Source organism: Mauremys reevesii, linkage group 8 (genome assembly GCF_016161935.1).
Source record: "Mauremys reevesii isolate NIE-2019 linkage group 8, ASM1616193v1, whole genome shotgun sequence".
Lineage (NCBI taxonomy): Eukaryota > Metazoa > Chordata > Testudines > Geoemydidae > Mauremys > Mauremys reevesii.
This window is the reverse complement of record NC_052630.1, coordinates 45219860-45243967: the sequence shown is the minus strand read 5'-3', so window position 1 is coordinate 45243967 and position 24108 is coordinate 45219860. Positions and strand designations below refer to the sequence as shown.

Below are 24108 nucleotides of genomic sequence, written 5' to 3'. Positions count from 1 at the left end.
GCATGAACCCGTAGCCCAAAGAGCAAAACAGTAGTCTTCTATCCCGTCATGGCTCCAGACAGTATAAAGGGAGATAGATGCTACTGGCATTAACAGACATAAAGAGCTGCAGGTCCAATAAAGCTCTGTCTCTTTGGGCTTGCAGCTTCTCTGACATAGCATGAGGTCTGCCTTTGGTGGAGTGTATGTGGGTATATTGACATACACATCTGTATGCTATCCAGATACATAATGGGAAATAGCACAGCAGGGGAGAAGGTGGCTGAAGAGCTGGGAGGATGAATACTCTTTTATTCATGCTCTGCTGTTCTTTGGCTGCTATTACATCTTTTATAAGCTGTCTCTCTCCGATCATGCAGTCTGAAGACAGACAGTGCTGGACAGCGTAAGGTGTGTTTACTTTTACTTTTTTAGTGACTTGAGAGGCTGCTGTTTTGCAATAAAGAAATGGGAATTAATATAATTGGCAAGTCACATATAGTAGCTTATCCTTCACCACCTGGCATCTAAAGTAATAGAACACAATTAGTGACATTGACATTGTGTCAAATTTCCCTAAAAAGGCAGTGTTTGACTGCTGTTGTTTTTGGTTGATATGATGTATTTAGATCACGACAGTAAAGTGTCGCTTGGCACGCACGCTACTCTTTACACCCATACCCCCTCAGATGTTCACCCCTTGGATTTAAAAACCTAATTGCATTAATAGTCAAATGAGTTCTGTTCACCTCTGTTTGGCTATCCTTGTATGAAGCCAGTAGTCTTTAACCAGTTTCCAGCTTTTGTCTGTATAGAGCAATGAGCACTTAGAACTGTGCTGCTAGATTAAAGAGAAACTTCATCAGAGTAAAGAGAACCTTATCTACAAAGGTGCATTTATGTCAGAGCTGCATCACACCACCTCCTTGCCCACTGTGTGCTGGAAAGTAGAAATCAAGTCAAATAATGCCTTTTTAATTGTATCCTCTATTATTATAGCTGTAGGACAGTACTGTATGATACTTCTGTGAATGTAAGATATCCTGTACCTGCTTATGATATGTAGTAGTGACTGTGCTATACCAGAGCTGTTTTTAATAATGTTTCCTTCCAGACAATGATTGAGAAGCTAATAAAAGGCACCAGGTACCACATCAATAACAGAATTTGCTGGTTTTTTCTGGGATTTTTTGTTTTTTACTCTTTGGAAGGACGTATGCTGAAAGTCTAATGTGTATAATTTTGTTCAGATGACTGCAGAAGCTGGAAAGGCTGTTGCTGCTATTGATGCCTAGTGAATCGCTATTGGTTATCTTTTTATATAAATATATATATAATTTGAATTTTTGGAAACTTTAGCTGTGATGTCAACTTTGGAAAAAATATCCCACTTGTACTGTGAGTTGGCATTGTACAGAAATTAACAGCCATATTGGTCTAGAAATGTTCAACTTAATTTTTTTCCATTTGTACAGGGGTAATACACTGTATTAAATATGTAAGGTCTTATTTACATGGGTTTGATTACAGAAACTAATAAAGTATTCTCTAAATAAAGTATCCTGGTAATTTTATAATCCATTAGTCTACATGCTTACAGGCAAAAAAGAATGTGTGAGGTATCACTTTTGCTGTATGAATGGCATATGTTATGGTTTAGGAAGAAAACTTATAGCAGTTGAATTTCCAAAACAGTTTATATATGGTCAACAAGGCTTGCCTCCCTCACAGTACATTTCTCTCCTATTAATTCTCCAGTGAAGAGCTAATAGGACATAGCTTAGCCATACTGGATCAGACTCTTAGTTTATCATTTCATGTAGCTTGCCTCCAGCACTGGCCAATATCTGATGCTTAAGAGCATGAAGTAAACCTCCTATAATGCTTCTGGACAATTGTGCACTTCATGGGGTAAAATAGGAGGGGAGAATTCCTTTCTGACTCCCATAGAGATCAGGTCATAACATGTTTATAATGACAATTGTGGTCGTTCAGATACCGCAGTCATTCATAGTGACAGACCATTAAATACAAGATCATGATTTGCCAGGTCAAGTAGGAGAGGGTTGCGATATAAACACATGTTCCAGCGTAGTAAAAGAAGTACAAAAATTCCAAGTGCATTACTTATTTCATTTCCCCAAACTGCTGTAATATGAAGATTTTCTAAATTCCGGCAGCCAGTTCACCACTACACAATCTACCTTAAATGCATGAAAATGTGCCATTAGCTGACACCTTTGGAAGCCCTTGAAGGTTTGATCATTCTTAGTGTTTCTAATGTCTTCAACATGGTGTCTGACTGCCGAGATGTTCAACCCCTTTAACCCTGCAAGTTGCAACATCCTTCCCTCCATTGCAGACAGCCAGATGGAACTGGCATCTCAAACACAAGGTAATTAAGAGAAAGGGTTGGGAATGCATCCCTAAAGTGATAGTATATTAGTTAAATATACATGTATGTTCTTTAACTGGCCACTAGAGTGTGCCCTTGCTTCATAATAATTACCTGAAAATGTATCCATTTATCTTACTGTCCATCATAGGGTCCATCGCCTCCAAAGAATGTGACCAAACTGCAGAATTAAGAAATAAGCCAATAGCAAGATCTCAGCAGCTGCTTTTGCAAAAGCTGATGGCCTGTTTTGTTGTTCCATGTTGAGGTACTGGGGGAAAGTGTATGGAAGGATTGGTCTTCCCTGTACCCAAAAGGAACAGACTGAAGGCAATGGCTTGGAAAGAGTTAAAGTAGAAGCCGGGAGAAGCTTAGCATATGCAGAGCGCTTCCAGTGGGGCATGTAACTGACAAGAAGAGCCATTAATTCAATAGGCCTACAGCAAAAGGGACTGAGGACACTAAAGATGCAATAACCAGCAGACAAAAAGGAGTGGTGTACTAGTTTATACATTTCTTCCTCCTGCTAGTTACACCTTTCAGACACATGCAAGTGGGTATGTCCTGTTCAGCCATGGGGCTTGCATGCAACCGTGGTCGCAAACGATCAAATTAAAAATACTGTCATGGCAAATTCCATAGGAGATCAAAGGTCTTGTCTCCATACAAAAGGGTTCGTCCAGTGCAGTTATACCCGCAAACTCTCCTTGTGGAGATGCAGCTTATATGAGCAAAGAGAGTTTCCAAAACACACCCTATGCTGGGAAAGGGACCTTTTTGTCAATATAACTGAGTCTACACTAGGGCATTTGCCGGCATAGCTTTAACAGGTAGGAGTATGATTGGTTTAATGATGTGATTTAACAGGTAGGGGTGTGAATCTCTCCCTCCTCCCCCTTGTAATGGGCACAGCTATGGCTGCAAAACTTTGAGTACAGATCAAGCCAGAGTATTAAATTTTCAAAAGCACTCGTGATTTGTGAGCCTGCTTCTAACTTCAGCTATGTCTACATGAGGAGTGCTTTATTAAACTGACAAAGGATGGCTAGTGTGGATGCAGCCATACTGGCAAAGCTGTGTTTTGTACCTGAATAGTTAAACCACCGCCACCATCCCCCAGGAGTGAAACAAGCTATCCTGGTAAAAGCTATGCTGATATAACTGGGCGTATGCTAGCAGCTTCTGCTGGCACGATGATGTTGGTCAGGGATCACACCTGCTCGTGCCCCTGACTGACATAGATGTGCTGGCAGAAGTCTATCATATAGCCTTAGCCTCCAAAGTCACTTAGGTGCTTTTGAAAATTTCACCCACTGTCATCAGTGTCACAGGTGGTTCTCCGTGGCAAGGTCCAGATGAGCCGTTTCTCCTTTTTAAAAGTGTTTTGGCTTTTAAAAGGGGCCACAGGGCTGAGCAGACCCAGAATCAAATGTTCTGACCTTTGAACACAGCTCACTCGTGGGTAAAGCTGCCCCTCGTCAGCAGCAGCCAGGCCAGCCTGAAGAATTGCCTCTGCTAGAAGTGGTGGCCTTACTCACTGATTACAGCAATAGCAGTCTATTTCCACAGCACCCAGTTGCAATAAGATGGCCAATCAGTGAGACGTTAATGGGTAGTAAATAGTGCAAAGCAGCCCTGCGTAGTGATCCCAGGAAGTGGAGGCCTGTTGACATTGCAAATCTCTACCCTTGCAGGTTTGCCGTACATTTACTCTGCTGGTTGCTGTTGCGTAGGGACCCTTGCTGAATAAAGCAGTTATTGCTCCTGCACAGTGATAGACCTTGAGATGTGTTCACATTGCAGGAGCTGGGGTTTGTCAGGATAGAGATTCAGAAACCAGATCTAGGGAAGAGACCCCCAAGTACGGAGGTAAATCTAATTGTGTGAGCTTAGCAACGGTAACTGGGTGGCTCCTGGTGACAGGCTGTGGCCTTTGAACCTGAGCAGCACTGACATACAGCAAGTTAGTGTCTTCTAGACTGAGGAAGGATCACATTGTGGTTAGGACACTTGCGTGGAGTTAAGAAGACGAAGGTTCAATTCCTGGCTCAGCAACAGGCTTCCTGTACGTCGCAGCACCAGCAGTAGGCCACAGTGCCTCACTAAGGCCCAGGCCCTCAGAGGTAGGTAGGTACCTAACCCTCCTGTTGAGTGTTAGGTGCTGAAATACCTTTGAGGATCTGGGCCTTGGGCTTCCTCTGCCTTGGTCCCTGGCTTTCAAAAGGAGATAATAGCACTGTTCTACCTCACCAGGGTGTTGAGAGGAAATACATGAAAGATAGACACTCAGATACTGTGGGTCATGGGGGCCCTGGAAGTACCTTAGCAAGTAGCAAAGCCATGTGTTCTGCTTGCACCCAATCAGCTCCGAGCAGCCAGTTAACTGGCACCAGGAGATGCTGAGCCAAGCTGGGGGACAGGTTGGAAATCTTTGGGACCTGAGAATTGCCATTGCCAAAAGAAACAAAGGGCTGCTTTAGACACAGAGGGTATGTCTGCACTGCATGTCCAAGTGTGGGCTCTGACTCAGGTTTGAGCCCAAGTCTGACTTCCGTCCACACACAAATCAGCCTGACTTGGATCCTGCTGGTGAGGTGGGATGTCAGTAGGGTGACCAGACAGCAAGTGTGAAAAATTGGGAGGGAGTGGGGGGCAATAGGAGCCTATATAAGAAAAAGCCCCAAATTTCAGGACTGTCCCTATAAAATTGAGACATCTGGTTACCCTAGGTATCAGAGCCTGAGTCCTGATGAAATTCAGGTCCAAGTTATGTCATTTTGCAGTGGGGACACAGCTCAAACCACCGACCCGAGTCAGGCTGCACAGTGCAGTGTGGACATTGTTAGCATAGTGGTGAGACCCGGGTCCAGCAATTGTCCAGACCTGGGTTTACAATGCAGTGGAGACAGAGCCAGTGTTTGTACCCATTTACCTACATCAGCTTGGAAACCTTACTGGGGACGCAGCCACGCTGCTTTATGGGTGCTAGTGTCGCGACTGCTTGTTCCCATCAGTTACCTGGCCCTACCATCCACAAAGCAGTACAAAACCTGTGTCCAGATCGGCCCTAAGCTGTGCAGAGGTACCAAAAAGACACTCAAACATTTGTGATGTCTCACGCAGCTTCGGTGCTTGAGCTATTTGGGGGGCAAAAGTTTGACTGCAGTGGATCTGTTGCTAGCAAGTAATTGCAGAGAGGTCACTGCGGCTGCTTGAAACTGCAGCACTGTTAGACCTCAGGCCTATTTGCTCTAAAATCATGCCCCTGGCCCCACACCTCCACTCAAATTAAGGGAGAATCACCATTTGTTCATGGCTAGCAGTACATGGTCTATGATCTCCACTGGGCTGTTGTTTCAATGGAGTAGAGGACAACGGTTCACCTAGAAACTTACCAAATCTCTGTTATTTTAGCCCAACCACTGGCCCTGCCCCTAGTTCTCCTTCTTCCCGGAGGTCTCCTCTGTTCTCACACTCCTCCCTTCCCCATTTTCCCCTCCTGCCATAACTTTCTCGGGGCACTCTGCCAGTGGGAAGCGACCACATTACGTGGCTTCCTGTAACACCTCTGACAAGGGAGCCGCCTGAGGCATACAGGACTGGCAAAGCATTCTGGGCCAGTCAGCCTGATGGGACGCCATGTGGGGGCAGATATTACGCCAGGTGTGTTGGAGGGTTGGAACCCAGCCCTCTGTTAATGGTGAGAATCCCAGGGCCTCGCTAGCTTAGGGAACCTTTTCCCCCTTAGGCCATTGTTTGAAATCCAGCCCCGGGCAGTCAAGCCCACTGTCACCCCTAGCTGCTCTGCATTTGGGGCCCTGGGTGAAACACAGTAATGTCTCCAAGTCCTATTTATCTCTGAGAGCCAGGCAGTCACATCACTGACCCCACAGCACACCTGGCACTTCCCAGCCAAGATGTCCAAGGACTGACCGGGACCTGGTGACAGCATGACCCTCTTGTGGCCACGCCAGGTTGGGATGAGGCCATTATAAGAACAGTGAGGGGGCAGAAAACATGCGTTGTTTGCCCAGTTCCTTGGGCTGCCCTGTTCTGTGGATCACTAGGATCTTAGGATCCAGCAGGGGCCCTGCCGGCACCCTGTGGGAGACCAAGAACACCCGAGAGGTGGTGGAGCCCACTTGTGAGCTGCTCTTGCTTTATTCTGAGGTGCTGAGATTGAAGCAGGAGAGTTGTGCCAGGGGGCAGCGAGGAAAGTCCCTCTGGGCGGGGAACTGCAGGTTGTGCATGGTGCCACAATGCCAGGGGAGCCTGGGCAGAAGGGCAGGAAGCCTGATGAGTCGGAGGAATGGAACTGATGGGTTGCTGCTCCGGTGATTAGCCAGCATGGACCCCGGGGCTAACTGCTTGGCGCGAGCCATCCAGGCAAAGGGTTGAGTGGAGCGTCCTGAGAGAAGACAGCACAGCTGGCTGGGACCGGGGGAGTGTAGCTGCGGTCAATCTGCGATAGCAGCTCCAGATGAGGACGACAGCACCTCTGGCCCGCAGAGTACACCGCCAGCAGAAGTGGTGGGAATAGAGGGGAGTCAGGATCAGGCTGAGCTAGCGGGGCTGGGCTGGGAGACGAGCTGTCCATGGAGTAAACAGTGCAGCTGACGGGGACAGAAGAGGATCCCAGCCCAGGCTGTACCGAGGGGTCCAGGTGAGAGAACAAGGTCCGCTCGAGGGAGTAAATGGCGTAAGTCCTGGGCAGAGGTGGAGCAGGGCTCTGGCCAGCTGGAGCTCTGTGGGCCAGGTAAGGCCCTGAGCTCCTGTCCATGGAGAACACCGCGTAGCATCTGGGCACAGGCAGCACAGGGCTCTGTTTAGCTCGCTCCATGAGCTCCCAGGGAGGGGACAAGCTCTGATCCCTGGAGTAGAAGCCCCAGCTGGTGGAGAGAGGAGGCGTACAGCTGTGATCCACCTGGGACAATGCAGGTGCAGACCTGGCCGTGGGGTAGACATAGTGACTTCCTGTGGCGGGAGGTGTGGGCCTCGCCATCACCTGAGCCCAGGGCCGCACCAGAGGGACTGTATTCAGGTGCCGGTTGTAGAGAGCGCAGCTCGCAGGGACGGGGGAAGTGGGACTCCGGTCAACCTGAGCCAGCAGCTCCTGGTGAGGGCACGTCCTGCGGCCCAGCGGGTGAAGCATGAATCTGCTGGGCAATGGAGGCTGATCTCCCAGCGCTTGCAGGGACGAACCTGGGTCCCGGGAGGAGGCAGCGTGGCTGGCTGGACCAGGACAAGGGGGAACCATGGCAGGTGTCCCAGTGCATCTCTGTCCTTCCCTCACCGCCGTGATCAGTTCACATCTGCGTCTGAGCTCGTTGCTCCCTGGCCTGTGGGGGGAAAGAGAAATTGGTCACATGGCGCTTCCGAGGGTCTATTTCCACCTTGCTGCTCTGAGTGGCCAAGCCCCTGGCGTGCAGAGAGAGAGAGTAGGGCCTGCAGGAGTTTCACATGCCACTCAGGGCGTATCCCCGTCTCCCCGCACAGAAATGTATATGCTCCACTCCCTACCCAGCACAGTGCGTGCCCCCTGCACCCAGGCCAGAGCACAGCTCAGGCGAGTTGTGTTATGGGGCACCGATCCCCTTCTCATCCCAGCACAGGTGGGTCTGCAAGGTGAGCCCTGGAGGCATTCTCCACACCACAGCTAAGAGATCTACATGCTGACCCCATGCACTGGGCAGGCAAGTGGAGAACTGGGCCTATCTGCCTCCACGTCCTTTCTGGCTTTGCTAAGCAATATTTGCTGGTATAGAAGAATATGTAGGACCTCAGGGTAGGGTAGTGATTCACCAGTCAGTCTGGGGCTATTCAGACTATGGCATGGACTGCTCTGCTGTCTTCCTAGGGTAGGATCTAGCCATGCCTGCCTCCTCCTTTAAATGGGTGAGATTGAAAAGACACCTGCCTTCCTACTTCCTCATCTCCTGGAACACTCTAATCTCCTGGAAAACACAGTCCCCGTCCCTCTGGTAATGCCTTGCTCCTGGAACTGCCCCACTTTCCCCAGGAAAGGGTCTCACCACCTCTGCCATTAACCCCCTGTGCAGCTCATCGGTGGGATCAAACCCACCTTGATACGTAGGACTAGCAGCCTTATAGACCTCGTCAGTGCTCCAGCCACCCACTGGAGACAGGAACGTTCTGCCAGCCACAGGAAACACATTGATCCTTCCTTTGTTTCTACACTGCATCATTAACCCTTTGTACCCTGCACCTCCCCTGGCTGTGGCTTTCTGTAGTGTTTAGCATGGGTGCAGCTAACTGCTAACCCTTGTGAAGTGCATCCTGGCCTCAAAGAGAGGGACATTTCCTGGCGGGGAGTGTGACTTAGTGGATGTGGGGTTTTTTACCCCCTAAGAGCACTGATGCTGGGGCCACTGTATCACCCCTCGCTCACCACGCTGGCCCTAGCTGGTTTCTCCCCAGTAACAACAGAACAGAAATGAACTCACCCCACACGAGAGGCTACGGAGACCCAAATGCCACCCAGCTCCCCTCCCAGACTGAAAGCTGTTCTCTCTGCTGCTCGCTCCAGTCCAAGCTGCAGGCTTTCTCCACAACACGCGTGGCAGAAGGTTCTGAGCCCCTCATCACATGGTAAAGCCAAGACATCCCAGCCCTGGCTCTGAGCTGATGTTAGCCACACTACTCCTGAGTGACCCTTCAGCGATCAAGAGCAGGGATTGGCCCCCAGCCCACATTGTGGGGCTTTGCACACCCAAAAATGCCTTTTGCCTGGGCCTCTCTCACACATCTGTGCCAGCTCCCAACACAGCACAGCTGGGATAGCACCAGTGAAATCCAGCCAACGTTCCTTATGATCATTCTGATAGGTGGGTGGGTGTTAATGACAGAGCTCCAGCTCCCACCTTGGTGGTAATATTCTGGGAAGGGTGGGGGTTCTCAGGTTCAGATTTTGCCCTGGGCCCCAGAACCCCTCTGTGCAGCCCTGCCTCCTGCTGGTGATGTCTGTCTACAGCAGCTCCCCAGGGCAGCAATTGCCTCTTACTATGTATTTGTATAGCAACTAGCACAATGCTGCTGCCTTGATCTTTGGCTGGGGCCTCTGGAATATAATCAGTCCTCATAACCAAGGCAGAGCTTAACAGACAAAGCAATAGCTGCTCTGCTGCCTGACATGCAAGGAGTTTTTTTGCTAACAGCCCACTGAACGGTTGTCCTCTCCCAGCCTCCTGTCAGCCCAAACACACACTGCAGCTGTGTCCCAATGTTTCACTGGCACTTTAAGTGATAAAACCCCCTGCAATATTTTTAAAGTAGCTTGTTAACGATGCTCAGATGCCCCTCTACTAACCAGAGCTAGTTGCTCTCCCATAACCAAGTACACAATTATGTGAGTTAAGTGACCCTCCCCTTGTCTCGCTAATATCTTGGGACCCACATGGCTACAACACTGCAGCCCATGAAGAGCAATCAGCTGATATGCATCATGCAAAGGACCTTATCCCCCCTGCTTCTGTTATTCTCAGTTGCCTCAGTTTAACTCTGATATGCTTAATGTGACAGCTGCCTTTCAACTAGGCAAATCCCTCCAGTTAGCCCAGGCCAAAGACAAGCCAGCTACTGAAGTGTATAAAGGGGAGGGTGCTCAGTTATGCTAACAGAGCTGTTTGTTCTTTTGCAAGGAAAAAAAATGGCTGGTAAAAACTAAATTTTCTGCTGGGCTGTAACAGTTTTAGTTTGAGGGTTTTTTTTTAATTTTCTCTTGTGTGTATTGTAGCAAAGGATCGTGAAATACAGGAGAAGCAGGAGAAAGAATTTTGTCTAGTTAATAAGGTAGGTGCAGTAAATTTTCTAGCTCTTACCATGTACTTCCTTTATATAAGGAACACAAAATTTAAAAAAAAAAAGTCTCAGTATGTTCAGTTTTAACTCATTTTTAACCAAAAAAAAATGAAATCAAGGATTCCTGAGTCTTCAGGCTATGATAAAGTGGTCTATATTTTCCCTTTTTGTCATCAACTTTGTGACAGTAAGGTAAGATTAAAAATTGACATAGTTTTCCAAAACAAAACAAAAATCCTATTTCATTAAGATTATCTTCCCAAGGGAACTTCTCTGCAATCTTCTTGTGATAAGATGCATTTTAGATCATGCAGAAAGCACATAAACTGCTTGCCAAGAGATTTCAGCTAACCCCTAGCACTGAAAAAAACCTTTCACGCTCTCCCATATGCTAGTAGAATTCTCACTGATGCCCCATTTATACACAATTTCTGTTAATTATTGTCTCTTCTCAACTTGCCCAGGAGGTAGGTGTTGACTCTGAAAATAATATACCTGAAGATTTATTAAACAAAAACACATGTATTGGCTTGTGTCAATAGACACCTTTAGGGAAAGCAAATCACGAAGCTAAGCCAAGAAAAAGACTTGATTCTACTTTCTCTTACCCTGGAGTAACTGTGGCTGGTATAAATGAGTGGAATGAAGTCTCTCTGTATTACATGGGTTCTGAATACATTCTTCACTGCATTAGGAGACAAAGTTCATGGTCCAGAAAGTTAACATTAGCTACTCTAGTAGAGGAGGCCCCAGACATGCTAGCCACTAGTAGAAAATTGACTTTAAGCCAATCAGAATGCAGATATTTGCATATGTACTCTAATTGGCTCACACCATTTCATGCTCCATTATTGACCTGTGAGGAGGTCAGCAATAGAAACCCAGCTGTTGGCCAGGTGTGAGCTTGGTGTGGTTTTACCTCTGTAACAACATTGTTCACGGAAGCCCTGCTCCCCAAGTGACTTTGGTGGAGAGCCTGGTAAATGAGCAGAGCCAACAGCTGCAAGAACTCTCCACTCACATGAAATGAGGCTCTGCTGTGGTCTGCTGCTGTGCTGGTCTCTCTGTAAAATGGGGGAACGAGCCCCAGTGGAGGTGTATGCTGGTAATAAGGGTTGGGCCCAAGTCCTGCCATTAAGACAGGCATCCAGATGTTCTCAAAGTGTGGGTGACCTTCTAGAGGCCTGGGGTGTGGCTTCAGGCCCATGGCCATGAGCTGTCTTCCCATTCCACAGCCTCTTAAAGTGACAGGCCTTCTCTCCCATTTCACAGCACTCAAGGCCAGCAGGGACCATTGGGTCATCTATTCTGGCCCTTAGATTTCCCACAGTTCCCCCTATATTGAGCCATTAACTTGTCTGGCTGCAGCATCTCCTCCAGAAAGGCAGCCAGACACCCAGAGGTGGAGACTCCACCCGTTCCCTTGGGAGTTTGTTCCTATGGTTGTTAACCCTTGTGGTTAGACCTGTGTCCCTATTTCTGAATTGGAAGAGTCTAGATCCAGCTGCCAGCCATGGGGTCTTGTTCTGCCTTTCTTGGCTAGATTAAAATGCTCCGTAGTCTCTGGTGTTTTCTCCCCAGGAAGGAACTTAGGCACTGTAATCAGGTCACCTCTTCATCATTTTGATCAGCTAAATGCTGTGAGAGACCGAAGAGCTCAAGCAAAGGTGTTTTCTTCAGCCCTTGACTCATTTTTGTGGCTTTCTTTGGCACCCTCTCCAACGCTTCCACATCGTCTTTAAAATTTGACACCCCCCCCCCCCCCCCACTGGAGATGGTATTCCAGGTCTGCTCTCACCTGTGCCATGTGCCCAGAGGTCAAATCACCTCCCTGCTCTCCTCGTGTAAAATACTAAGGCTTATGAAGCTGAGGCTGTCTAATGGATCCCCCTTTATGTTCAGCTCTCACAAGTGCAAGATATAAAGGAGGATGTAGGAACTGGGGCCTAAAAGGAAAGGTATTTGAGTGAGTGGGCAGGGCTCAAGGCTGGGACTAGGGAGACCTGGGTTCAATCCCTTTCTCTGCCACTGACTTCCTGTGCCGTGTAGGGCAAGTCACTTAGGTTGAGATCCACAAAGGTACTTGGGTGCCTCTGCAACCCACAAAACCCCCACTTGGCTCCTGACAAACCCTGCAGGAGCCTGAACTCACTTGATGTCTAAATTTTCAGGGTGGAAGTTCCCTTGATGCCTATGTTTCTGCCTCTGGGCATGCATGCTGCTGCCTCTCTATGGATACCTGGATGCCTAGAGCGCTTGTATGAGGCATAGACCGAAAGATGGTAGTGTGATGTTATTGACATGAACTGTGACCATATAGATCATTGTATCAGAGGGGTAGCCGTGTTAGTCTGGTTCTGTAGAAGCAGCAAAGAATCCTGTGGCACCTTATAGACTAACAGAAGTTTTGCAGCATGAGCTTTCGTGGGTGAATACCCACTTCTTCGGATGCAAGCAGTGGAAATATAGATCATTGTTGCAACCAAGGTCCTATAGTTGCACCAAATCTTGTACAAAGGAGGTCAAGTAAGGTGTCTATGGAAAGGTTATACTTTTCTGGTTATGCTCTGTGTGTGTGTGTGTGTGTGTGTGTGTGTGTATCATTTTTGTATTTTAAGTTATGAATATTGGCTATGTACTTGTGTCTCAATGTGTTTGATTCTAAGTAGCTTCAGTGAAGCATTTGATCAGCTTCTTGAGAAAGGACTATTCTCAGTAAGTGCCCAATCAAGAAACACTTAACTAGCAATGGACTTTGGGAGATGCCAATCCACATCTGAGCTTTCCTGGGAACATTCAAACTAACATGTAAACAATGGCATCAGCCTGCAAAAAGCTGAATCATTCATGGACATGTGACTTGCCCAGATGGCTACAAACTCCATCTTGTTGCTGTGACTTTGCACAGAAGAACAAAGGGGTTTCCACCTACAAGAGAGAGAATATAAAAGGCCCTGGAAGCCTCTCCATTTTGTCTTCAGCTGGCTCAAGAGAGAGCCTCTCATGCCTGAAAGAAACTGGAACAAAGATCTGTAACTATGGGGGTGTGAGTGATTGCAGGACCCAGGCCATAAGCGACAACGTTGGTCTGAAAAGGATTGGGCCCAGACTAGGAAGCTGTCTAGTCTGTGAAAGAAGCTTATGGGGACATCTGAGCATGAGATTTACCTGTATTCAGTTTCCTACTGTATTAGGCTTAGACTTGCGTGTTGTTTTATTTTGCTTGCTAACTTACTTTGTTCTGTCTGTTATTACTTGGAACCACTTAAATCTTACTTTTATACTTTTGTTTATTATTGAACTCAGAGTAAGTAATTAGTAGCTGGGGGAGCAAACAGCTGTGCATATCTCTCTATCAGTGTTATAGAGGGTGGACAATTTGGGAGTTTTCCCTGTATAAGCTTTATACAGAGTAAAATGGATTTATTTGGGGTTTGGATCCCATAGGGAGTTGGGTGTCTGGGTGCTAGAGACAGGAGCACTTCTTAAGCTGTTTTCAGTTAAGTCTGCAGCTTTGGGGCACGTGGTTCAGACCCTGGGTCCGTGTTGAAGCAGACGGGTGTGTCTGGCTTAACAAGACAGGGTTTTGGAGTCACTAGATGGGAGGAAAAATGGGCTCAGAGGTAGTCTCTGCATGTCAGGTGACAGTCTCAAGGGAGTCTCTGTGACCGAACCTGTCACAGGTAGATGTTCCTCTGCTTCTCTCACCTGTGGTACCCAATCTGATAGGTGTGCTCAGAGGCCACCTAACCCATCGGGTCCTGGTCAGAATCTGGCTATAGGAGGAACCCGACTTTTAGCTCAGGGGTTAGAGCACTCGCCTGGAATGTGGGATACCCAGGTTCAGTTCCCCTATCTCAGCCTGAGAGACAGACAGTGACACACTCTGCAGGACCAGCTGGGCCTGGCCCCTGGGGAAGACGGAAGGACAAGCACAGTGAATTACCCTGGAAGATGCTAGAGAGCTTCTGAGTCTGGGGCTGGCTAAAGACAGTTGGCCTGTAAGCAAAGAAGCTCGCCCCTGATTTTGGTCCCTCCTGCATTTAGAGAAGCAAGACTTCGTACATTCCTTGTAAATAAACAAGATTGTGTCCAAGAAAATGCCAGACTCAATTTCTGTTTGCCTCTGGACTGTCCTTGGGGGGGGGGGGGCTGAACTTTGACTAGCCACTGGGAGGTTTGAGATAACTCTGAGCCAATGAACTGGAAAGCATGTGGTGGTTAGCTTCCAGTGGCTGGAGCAGGAGAACACAAGGAAGAGGCTTGTTTTTTAATTTGTCATTATTCCTCATAGTAATTCCAGGTATTTATGTGGCGTCTTTTCATGGCTAAACTTTTTTTCAACCCATGGCATTTCACAGCTGGCCTGGCATAGCAGGGGTGCTGGAGTTCAGGCTGAAGGAGTCTTGGCAAAGGGCATACCCAGGACTGAAATAGACTGACCCAGAGGACACCTGGATATGTTCTCACCATGTCCCCTTACATGAGTACTGATATTTGCTCATTGCTTAACGTGAGCTATTGCCAGGCCCGGTGACCAACTCCCCATTCTTGCCTGGACAGGAGTACCTGGCTGATGAACCATTCCGAGACATTCCAAATCTACAGGCAAAGCTTGATCAGCTGAAGGGTGAGTCTGTCCCAGGGAGAATGGAGCTGAGAAGGAAATGGTTTAGTTCCCTAAAAATGCAGCTGAGTATTTGGGCTTGGGGGAGGGGAGAATATTGCTAAAGCAGCAGGAGGTTTAATGATTTGTGCAAAATGCTCTTCCCCGCCCCCAAGAACTAGTCAATACATACAGACCCTGTGTTGAGATTGGCCACCAGTGCCATGCCCTGCTTGCTGGGGAACTGGTGACTTGGGGTGAACAAGCCAAATGCAGCCCATGACTTTATCCCCTGGTTAAAATAACTTCACTGTTGAGTTGGCATGTGCTGGTGATGTGGGGGCATCACAGCCTTTGGGCCAGATCCTCATCTGCTGTGAACTGGCACCGTTCTGCTGATTGCTGGCTTATTCCAGCTCAGGATCTGGCTCTTGATATCAAAGAGGCTCAGATGAAACCATCAAATACTTGATAGCTAAGCCAGCTAATCTGAGGGAATGCTCCTGAAGAGCTATTTATGCCCAATGGGAAATGTGTGGATTGACACGTGAACTACAAATGCTGCTGGGTCAAATCTAGCCTTTAAAAATGAAAATAGTGTGTGTGAAGCCAGGCTTCTCCATTCTCCTTCTTTCAGTGGCAAGAGAGAAGGGGGACAAAACCCCCTTTTTGTCAAAAAAAAAATCCCTTGAGAAACTTTGAACTAAGTGATTCTAGCATCGGAAAACAGCTCCCGTTCTTCAACAAGGCACCTGCAGAGCGTGGGGGATGTTGGCGGTGCAGGTGGCAAGGCAGTCACTGTGGAAGTGCGTGCAGAATGGCTATTGTTGTAAATCAATGAGTCAATGCTGCACTCAGCCTTGGTAGGCAGGGTGATGACTCTCCTCTCTCTCTCCTAGGCATGTTTATGGGATATGATGCCACACGCACAGGAGAAATTGGTAAATTGTTGCTTAACTCTTTGCTTGTGACTGCTGCTTCCCTCCTTCTCCTCTGCCAGAGCAGATCTGAAGGCCTATCTGCTGCACCAGCCTATTGGGGTTTGATGTGTCCATGTCTCGGTGGAATCTGAGCATAGTGAACATCCCCATATTTCACAAGGGTGGGGGTCCTAGGCAGCTCATTGCACCTTCACAAGAAGATCCCTCTCCCGCCTCCCCCCATACTCACTCCCCTGTGCGGAAGCAAAACATGCCAATGCTGGTTACTTGTGTCCATTGGCACCTTGAGTCTACCCCACTGCCTGCTGTGGTCTTCCCCCTCCCCTGGAACTAGATCTCCCTTGGTGCAAGAGAATCAGGTCTCTGGTGCTGAGGGCTTAGCTTTCATGCTGATGGTGACTGAGTGGTGAGGCTGGCAGCTACCATCCTAGGGGAACAAAGGCGGGTCCCACAGCTCTCCTATGCCAGTGGGTCCCTTAATACTTCTTAACAAGGGAGAAAAATGCCGGATGCCCTGAGATGGGGAGAACTTTGAAGCCATGCTCAAGTGCTTGCTGGGTGGCTTCCTTGACTAGCTGATGCAAGACTTATGGGTAATGTGTCATTGCCTCTAGAAAGTAGGTGGAAACTCTTGAGGGGGTGGCAGTGGGCTGCCTTTGCCTCCACACATGAGGTTTGTATGCCTCTCTGAGATGTAGCCAGTCCAAAGTCTCTGCTACAGCTGCACACTTATACAACTTCCTGTTGGAGAATCTGAAATTTCCCCACCCCTGCACTGCCCATGGTGCTTTTGCATTTCAGTTGACTAATCCTGGATGACTGAGAGCATGGCCGCACCTCAGAGTTCAAGTTGCACTCTACTTGCTTAAAGCCTTTAGGGGACTACCCAAATTAGAAGACTATATCAGATTCCTTTGACTCCTTAGACTAAGGAATCCAGTAGCACCAATGCTACTCTGTACTGCTCTCTCCTTCATTGTAAAACACCTACCTAAAACCACCCCAGCTGTTTCTACTGGGTTTATGCTCAGTGTAGATGCTGCTTAAAACTCTCCAGGCCCACATCTGAGTAATGCAGAACTAGTACTGGCGCAGCAATGGGGAGGGGGATGTGGTAAATGACCAAATAGGTCTTTTCCATCTCTAACCCCTGTGATCATGTGATACAGGCCATATCTGAGCTTGGTATTGTTTCAGACTATCCAACAATGAGCAGGATACTGCAGGAGTTTGGGGTTTTCCAAAGCCCCTTGGAGCTCAAGACACTGGTCCAGGAAATCACAGGGAACACAGGCAGCACTGTCCCTTACAAGGACTTCACTATGGTTATGCTGGGCCGCAGATCCACCATGTGCCAACGGTACGTATGAAAGCATACCTGCATCTCCAGGCTTGGACCTGGGGAAGGAGCTGAACATGCTAATGGTTGAAAGGATTTGATTTGTGGTTTTGGTTGTTCCCTGGGTGACACTTGCCTTCCAGCAAAGGGCAAGAGGAGCTAATGGGAGATCCACAGCTATTTCTAACTTGCCCATCGCTGCAGTATCTGGGCACTAGCATGGTACAGCTGTTGTAGAGAGGGTGGAAGAGCTGACCTAGTGCAAAACTTGCGCTTCTGTCCATTTGGTGATCCCTGGGCCTGTTCCTTTAGCTGGTTAGTTATGCAAGAAGCTAGGGGCCCAACTCTGATAAGGAAACTTTAGTATCTCTGTGCTACCAAGGCAAAACAACTTATTCTGACTAGGGAATCAGACCTCCCTCATCCATTTGAGGTCAATGGTTAGCCACATTTACCAATGGGCTGGAGGACTAAAGATTGCAGGTCACGTTCTACCACAACCAGCTTCCCACACAACTCCACTGAAGTCAGCAGGGCAGTTTTCAGAGTACAGAAGGACACAACCTGGGCCACAGCCTGCCGTGGTGTCTGGACTCCAATGGAAGTGGCACTTGGGGTCATGTCTGAGGGCAGCACTGTGGCTCCTTGGCAGTATAAACTGGGCCAGAAGCTGGTCTCCATTGAATGAGCCCAACACCATGGAATGACAGCTGAAAATCAGACTCTGCCTGGCTCTAGTCATTTGGTCCCAAACTTGAGGTTCCAGGGGTGGAGGCATCAGAGGTATTTCCAGCTTCACCCTATACAGTGATGTGTCTCCATGAGACTCTTCACCACTCACTTGAGGTGTGAACATTCCCCTGCTGACTTTGCAGCCCATGTTCTGGCCCCAGCCCCTGGTGCAGTCTAGCTGAAGATGACACCAGTCACTTCAACGTAGCTGGCCTGCCTGAGTGGAAAGATCAGGGGTGGAGAGAGAGAATGGGGAGACTGTCTAGTTAGTCATCCAAAGACCTTCACAGGTAAAGCAAATCTTCCTGTTCTGGGGGAGTCTTTTCAGAAGAGTTTCGGGGGGAGGGTGGACTTAGTCTGGAACTAATTGTTCATAAGGGGTATTGAAGGCAGTGCTCTGCTGGGTCACTGCCCTTCTGTGCCTCAGTTTCCCCAGCTGTAACCTGGGGATAAAGATAAGAGCTAGGATGTGTCAGTCATGGTTCCCCTGGCTGTTCTCATGAGACCTGCTGTTCATTCTCTCTGCTGCCAGGATCATGCACTACAATGGGAAAGGAGGAGGAGCAGTGAAGAGGCCCAGCCTGATGGATGCTGGCCCCTACGTAACCTACTTGGAATGCACTCTCTCCGGAGTCCCCTCTCCTCTTACCACTCTCCCGCCACCACCTCCCCCATCTCCAGCTGATGGCTGCTCTGAAACCTAGCCAGCTGCCCGAGAAATGTGGAGACTGACTCACTTCATAGGCTGGAGAGCCTGCTGAGAAGGCAAACCAAATGTACTGTGGTAGAGTGCATCCAGCTCAGCCCTTCCCCAATAAAGAGCTGCCTAGCAACAGTGCACTGTAGCATGTCTGAGCTGCTGCAGCAGAAGAGCAGAACTGCTGATTGCTGGCATTATAGCTGCACCTAAGGGCCTTGTTGTGGAAGGTGTTGTAGGAACATAAGACAGTCTCTGTCCCAAAGAGCTTACTGTCTAAACATAATCAGACAGGTGGCAAGGGAAGCAGCCAGAGGGAGGTGAGGTTATGCGTCCCAGCTCTCAGCAGGTCAGTGGTAGAGCCTGGTATAAACCTGAGCTCTTCCAGGTTAGCACCTAGAATCGTATTTTGTCCATTGTTCTTACTCAGGTTGTTCAAGAGCCTAATGTCCAGACTGGGTTTGACTCCCCCACTCACTCCCCCCAATCTCCCAAGGGAAGTGCGGGAGCTAGAATGTGGGGCAGGGAATTCAGGTGTGTGGTGGTTTCTAGATAGTCTGTGCCCTCTGAGTTAAGTGGGCATTTGGGTGAGAGGTCCTTAGGCCAAGCCTGGAGCTATTTGCTTCAGCTACAGTGTGTCCCTGAAGGAGTAAACAGTAAACCAGAGTTGGATGGAACTCAGGCAAATGGTGTGCTTATGTTACTGGGGTGTCTTGGGGGGCAGTATAGGTCCTGGGGGCCTAGGGCAGCTGGGCCACAGGGTCTCTCTTCCATGAAGGGGTGTCAGACAGAGAGGCCAAAGAAGAGGCCATGCTGGAGCCTACTCAGACCAAGGGAAGCTTAAAACCACACGAAGGGAAGACAAGTTCTCCCACAATTCCCCAGAACAAATAGCTGCCCACTTAATGCAGCACAAAGACTCATGGGACGTACCCCAGATGCCTTAACGCCATGCCTAGGGGAATGTAGTTGCAGTGAGGATGCAGTAACTGTAGGGTGACCAGACATCCTGATTTTAGGTTACTTGTCCCATGTCCCGACCTTACATCAATCGGCACTCCCTTTGTCCCGATATTGGGGGACCATCTGGGACGCAGCTGCAGCACTGCAGCCGCAGTGCTGCCACTCACCACTTCCTGGGGCAGCTCCTGGCACCTGCCCACTGGCAGGAGCGCCACGTGCTGCAGGGGTGGGGCTTGCAGGCAACGGGAGCGGGCAGAGAGCCCGCCACCCGACCCAACCCGTGACCCTAGGAGCCAGAGGGACCAGCCTGCCAGATGATTCCTGGGACGGGAGCCGCCCCAGGTGAGCACTGCCGGGACTCCCCACCTCGGCCCCTGGCAGGTCCCTCTGGGTCTTGGGGGCGGGGGGGGGGGGCTCTGCGTGCTGCTGGTGCCTTTTCCTGGCCAATAGCAGGCACAGCACATGGAGAGTCTGGAGACTCCCCTTGCTGCTCTCCCCCTGGAGCCAGAGACCTCCCAGCAGGGCTGGTAAGTGCGGCCAGGGAAGGGGGAAGGTTTAGTGTGGAACGCAAGCCCATAGACAGAACAGGTATGACTCTTTAATGGGGTATCCACCTCCCTGGGCATGGGAGTGAGTGTCTGGGAGCAGTGTGTGTGGAGGGCGCTGGGCAGTGGAGGAGGGTTGTGAGTGTCAGGGCACTGGGCAGAGCGGGTCTGTGTGGGGTATTGTGTAGTTGTGGCAGTGGGGCTGTGGGGAAGAGCACTGGGAGGGAGGATGGAAGGGAGAGAGGGGAAATTTGTGTGTATTGGGGAAACTAGGGAGTGTGTAGGGGGGTTCTGTGTGGGGTGATGGGCAGCTGTGGTGGGGCTGTGGGCAGGAGGGGCGCTGGGTGGGGAGGCGCATAGCACTGTGCATTTGTGGTATAAGGATTGTAGGGGAGCTTTGGGCATAGGATCCAGGGGGCGCTGGGCAGGGGAGCTGTGGCGCAGCATGGGCCCACCCTCAACAGGAAGAGGCATGCTGGCAGCACAGGGCCAGGCGGACCAGTGTGCCTCTGGCTCCAGTGAGGGCTGTGCACCTGTGTGTGTCTGTCTGGTCTCCACCCCACCCCCGCTCAACTAATGTGACCAGCTGAGCAGCGAACAGCAGAGAGGCAAACAGAAGGAGTTTGCCTGGGAGTTCGCCTGGAGAGAGCTCTTAGAAGGAAGAGACTATGGATGCTGAGCGATCAGCCGTTGTGACCCGCACAGGATGCGCCATGTTTGTCTTCCTTCCACAGGATAGAAGCGACTTTGTCTGTACAAAGTGCAAGCTGATCTCCATCTTGGAAGAGAAGATTCAAGGTCTGGAGAAACGAATAACAACCCTGCGTTCCATAAAAGAAAACGAGGATTTCCTGGATAGACGTCAGGATCAGCTTCAGCAGGCACAATGTTCTGAAGAACCAGAGCAGGCTACGCAGCTGGGACAGAAGACCAGCGAGGATAATTGGCGTCATGTGACTTCCAGAAGGGGAAAGAGTACCAGAAACGTCCATGTACCAGAAACACAGATGCAGGTGAGCAACCGTTTTCATGTTCTCTCCGCAGGTACTAGTGCAGAGAGTGGAGTGGATGATACACCTGAGGGAACAGATCAGAAGGAGACTCCACTGATTGGAAGGCATGAGATGCACTGTCCTAGGGATGGGGGTTCCACGACCACCACTCCCAAGAGGAGGAGGAGGAGGGTGGTGGTGGTGGTTGGGGACTCTCTCCTCAGGGGGACTGAGTCATCTATCTGCCGCCCTGACCGGGAAAACCGAGAGGTGTGCTGCTTGCCAGGGGCTAGGATTCACGATGTGACGGAGAGACTGCCGAGACTCATCAAGCCCTCGGATCGCTACCCCTTCCTGCTTCTCCACGTGGGCACCAATGATACTGCCAAGAATGACCTTGAGCGTATCACTGCAGACTACGTGGCTCTGGGAAGAAGGGTAAAGGAGTTTGAGGCACAAGTGGTGTTCTCGTCTATCCTCCCTCTGGCAGGAAAAGGCCAGGGTAGAGACTGTCGAATCGTGGAAATCAACGAATGGCTACGCAGATGGTGTCGGAGAGAAGGGTTTGGATTCTTTGACCATGGGATGGTCTTCCAAGAAGAAGGATTGCTAGGCAGAGACGGGCTCCACCTCACAAAGAGAGCGAAGAGCATCTTTGCAAGCAGGCTGGCTAACCTAGTGAGGAGGGCTTTAAACTAGGTTCACCAGGGGAAGGAGACCAAAGCCCTGAGCTAAGTGGGAAAATGGGATACCGGGAGGAAGCACGAGCAGGAGAGTGCAAGAGGGGAGGACTCCTGTCTCAGACCGAGAAAGCGGGACAATCAGCAAGTTATCTTAAGTGCCTATACACAAATGCATGATGCCTGGGGAACAAGCAGGGAGAACTAGAAGTCCTGGCACAGTCAGGGAATTATGATGTAATTGGAATAACAGAGACTTGGTGGGATAACTCACATGATTGGAGTACTGTCATGGATGGATATAAACTGTTCAGGAAGGATAGGCAGGGCAGAAAAGGTGGGGGAGTTGCGTTGTATGTAAGAGAGCAGTATGACTGCTCAGAGCTCCGGTATGAAACTGCAGAAAAACCTGAGAGTCTCTGGATTAAATTTAGAAGTATGAACAACAAGGGTAATGTCGTGGTGGGAGTCTGCTACAGACCACCGGACCAGGGGGATGAGGTGGACGAGGCTTTCTTCCAGCAACTAACAGAAGTTGCTAGATCACAGGCCCTGGTTTTCATGGGTGACTTTAATCACCCCGATATCTGCTGGGAGAGCAATACAGCGGTGCACAGACAATCCAGGAAGTTTCTGGAAAGTGTAGGGGACAATTTCCTGGTGCAAGTGCTGGAGGAACCAACTAGGGGAAAAGCTCTTCTTGACCTGCTGCTCACAAAAAGGGAAGAAATAGTAGAGGAAGCAATAGTGGATGGGAACCTGGGAGGCAGTGACCATGAGATGGTCGAGTTCAGGATCCTGATACAAGGAAGAAAGGAGAGCAGTAGAACAGAGACCCTGGACTTCAGAAAAGCAGACTTCAACTCCCTCAGGGAACTGATGGGCAAGGTCCCCTGGGAGAATAACATGACGGGGAAAGGAGTCGAGGCAAGCTGGCTGTATTTTAAAGAAACCTTATTGAGGTTGCAGGAACAAACCATCCCGATGTGTAGGAAGAAAAGTAAATATGGCAGGTGACCAGCTTGGCTTAACAGTGAAATCCTTGCTCGTCTTAAACACAAAAAAAATCTTATAAGAAGTGGAAGATTGGACAAATAACCAGGGAGGAGTATAAAAGTATTGCTCAGGCATGCAGGAGTGAAATTAGGAAGGCCAAATCACACTTGGAGTTGCAGCTAGCCGGAGATGTTAGGAGTAACAAGAAGGGTTTCTTCAGGTATGTTAGCAACAAGAAGAAAGTCAAGGAAAGTGTGGGCCCCTGGCTGAATGAGGGAGGGCACCTAGTGACAGAGGATGTGGAGAAAGCTAGTGTACTCAATGCTTTTTTTGCCTCTGTCTTCACAGACAAGGTCAGCTCCCAGACAGCTGCACTCTGCAGCGCGGTATGGGGAGGAGGTGACCAGCTCTCTGTGGGGAAAGAAGTAGTTCGGGACTATTTAGAAAAGCTGGACGAGCACAAGTCCATGGGGCCAGATGCGCTGCATCCGAGGGTGCTAAAGGAGTTGGCCGATGTGATTGCAGAGCCATTGGTTATTATCTTTGAAAAATCATGGCGATCAGGGGAGGTCCCGGATGACTGGAAAAAGGCTAATGTAGTGCCCATCTTTAAAAAAGGGAAGAAGGAAGATCCAGGGAACTACAGGCCAGTCAGTCTCACCTCAGTCCCTGGAAAAATCATGGAACGGGTCCTCAAGGAATCAGTTCTGAACCACTTAAAGGAGGGGAAAGTGATCAGGAACAGTCAGCATGGATTCACCAAGGGCAAGTCATGCCTGACTAACCTAATTGCCTTCTATGATGAGATAACCGGCTCTGTGGATGAGGGGAAAGCAGTGGATGTGCTATTTCTGGACTTTAGCAAAGCTTTTGATACAGTTTCCCACAGTATTCTTGCCAGCAAGTTAAATAAGTATGGGCTGGATGAATGGACGGTAAGGTGGATAGAAAACTGGCTAGATGGGCGGGCTCAACAGGTAGTGATCAATGGTTCCATGTCTAGTTAGCAGCCGGTATCAAGTGGAGTGCCCCAAGGGTCGGTGCTGGGGCCGGTTTTATTCAATATCTTCATTAATGATCTGGAGGATGGTGTGGACTGCACCCTTAGCAAGTTTGCAGATGACACTAAACTGGGAGGAGTGGTTGATACGCTGGAGGATAGGGATAGGATACAGAGGGACCTAGACAAATTAGAGGATTGGGCCAAAAGAAATATGATGAGGTTCAAGAAGGACAAGTGCAGAGTCCTGCACTTAGGACGGAAGAATCCCATGCACTGCTACAGACTAGGGACCGAATGGCTGGGCAGCAGTTCTGCAGAAAAGGACCTAGGGGTTGCGGTGGACGAAAAGCTGAATGAGTCAACAGTGTGCCCTTGTTGCCAAGAAGGCTAATGGCATTTTGGGTTGTATAAGTAGGGGCATT

The 24108-nt window shown here is 49.3% G+C and overlaps 2 protein-coding genes across 2 annotated transcripts; one reads left to right on the top strand and one right to left on the bottom strand.

The window, feature by feature from the left end:
* Positions 1-6502: 6502 nt before the first annotated feature.
* LOC120369717 (vegetative cell wall protein gp1-like) lies at positions 6503-10978 on the bottom strand. The gene is made up of 2 exons (XM_039483309.1): positions 10801-10978; positions 6503-7713 (listed from the first exon to the last, which is right to left on the bottom strand). Exon 2 carries the CDS (start codon positions 7629-7631, stop codon positions 6735-6737), a length of 897 nt encoding a protein of 298 aa, XP_039339243.1. The 5' UTR covers positions 7632-7713; positions 10801-10978; the 3' UTR covers positions 6503-6734.
* Positions 9919-18648, top strand: LOC120369718 (allograft inflammatory factor 1-like). The gene is made up of 6 exons (XM_039483311.1): positions 9919-10047; positions 10128-10183; positions 14756-14822; positions 15698-15739; positions 16937-17099; positions 18343-18648. Exons 1-6 carry the CDS (start codon positions 10002-10004, stop codon positions 18512-18514), a joined length of 546 nt encoding a protein of 181 aa, XP_039339245.1. The 5' UTR covers positions 9919-10001; the 3' UTR covers positions 18515-18648.
* The last annotated feature ends 5460 nt before the right edge of the window (positions 18649-24108 follow it).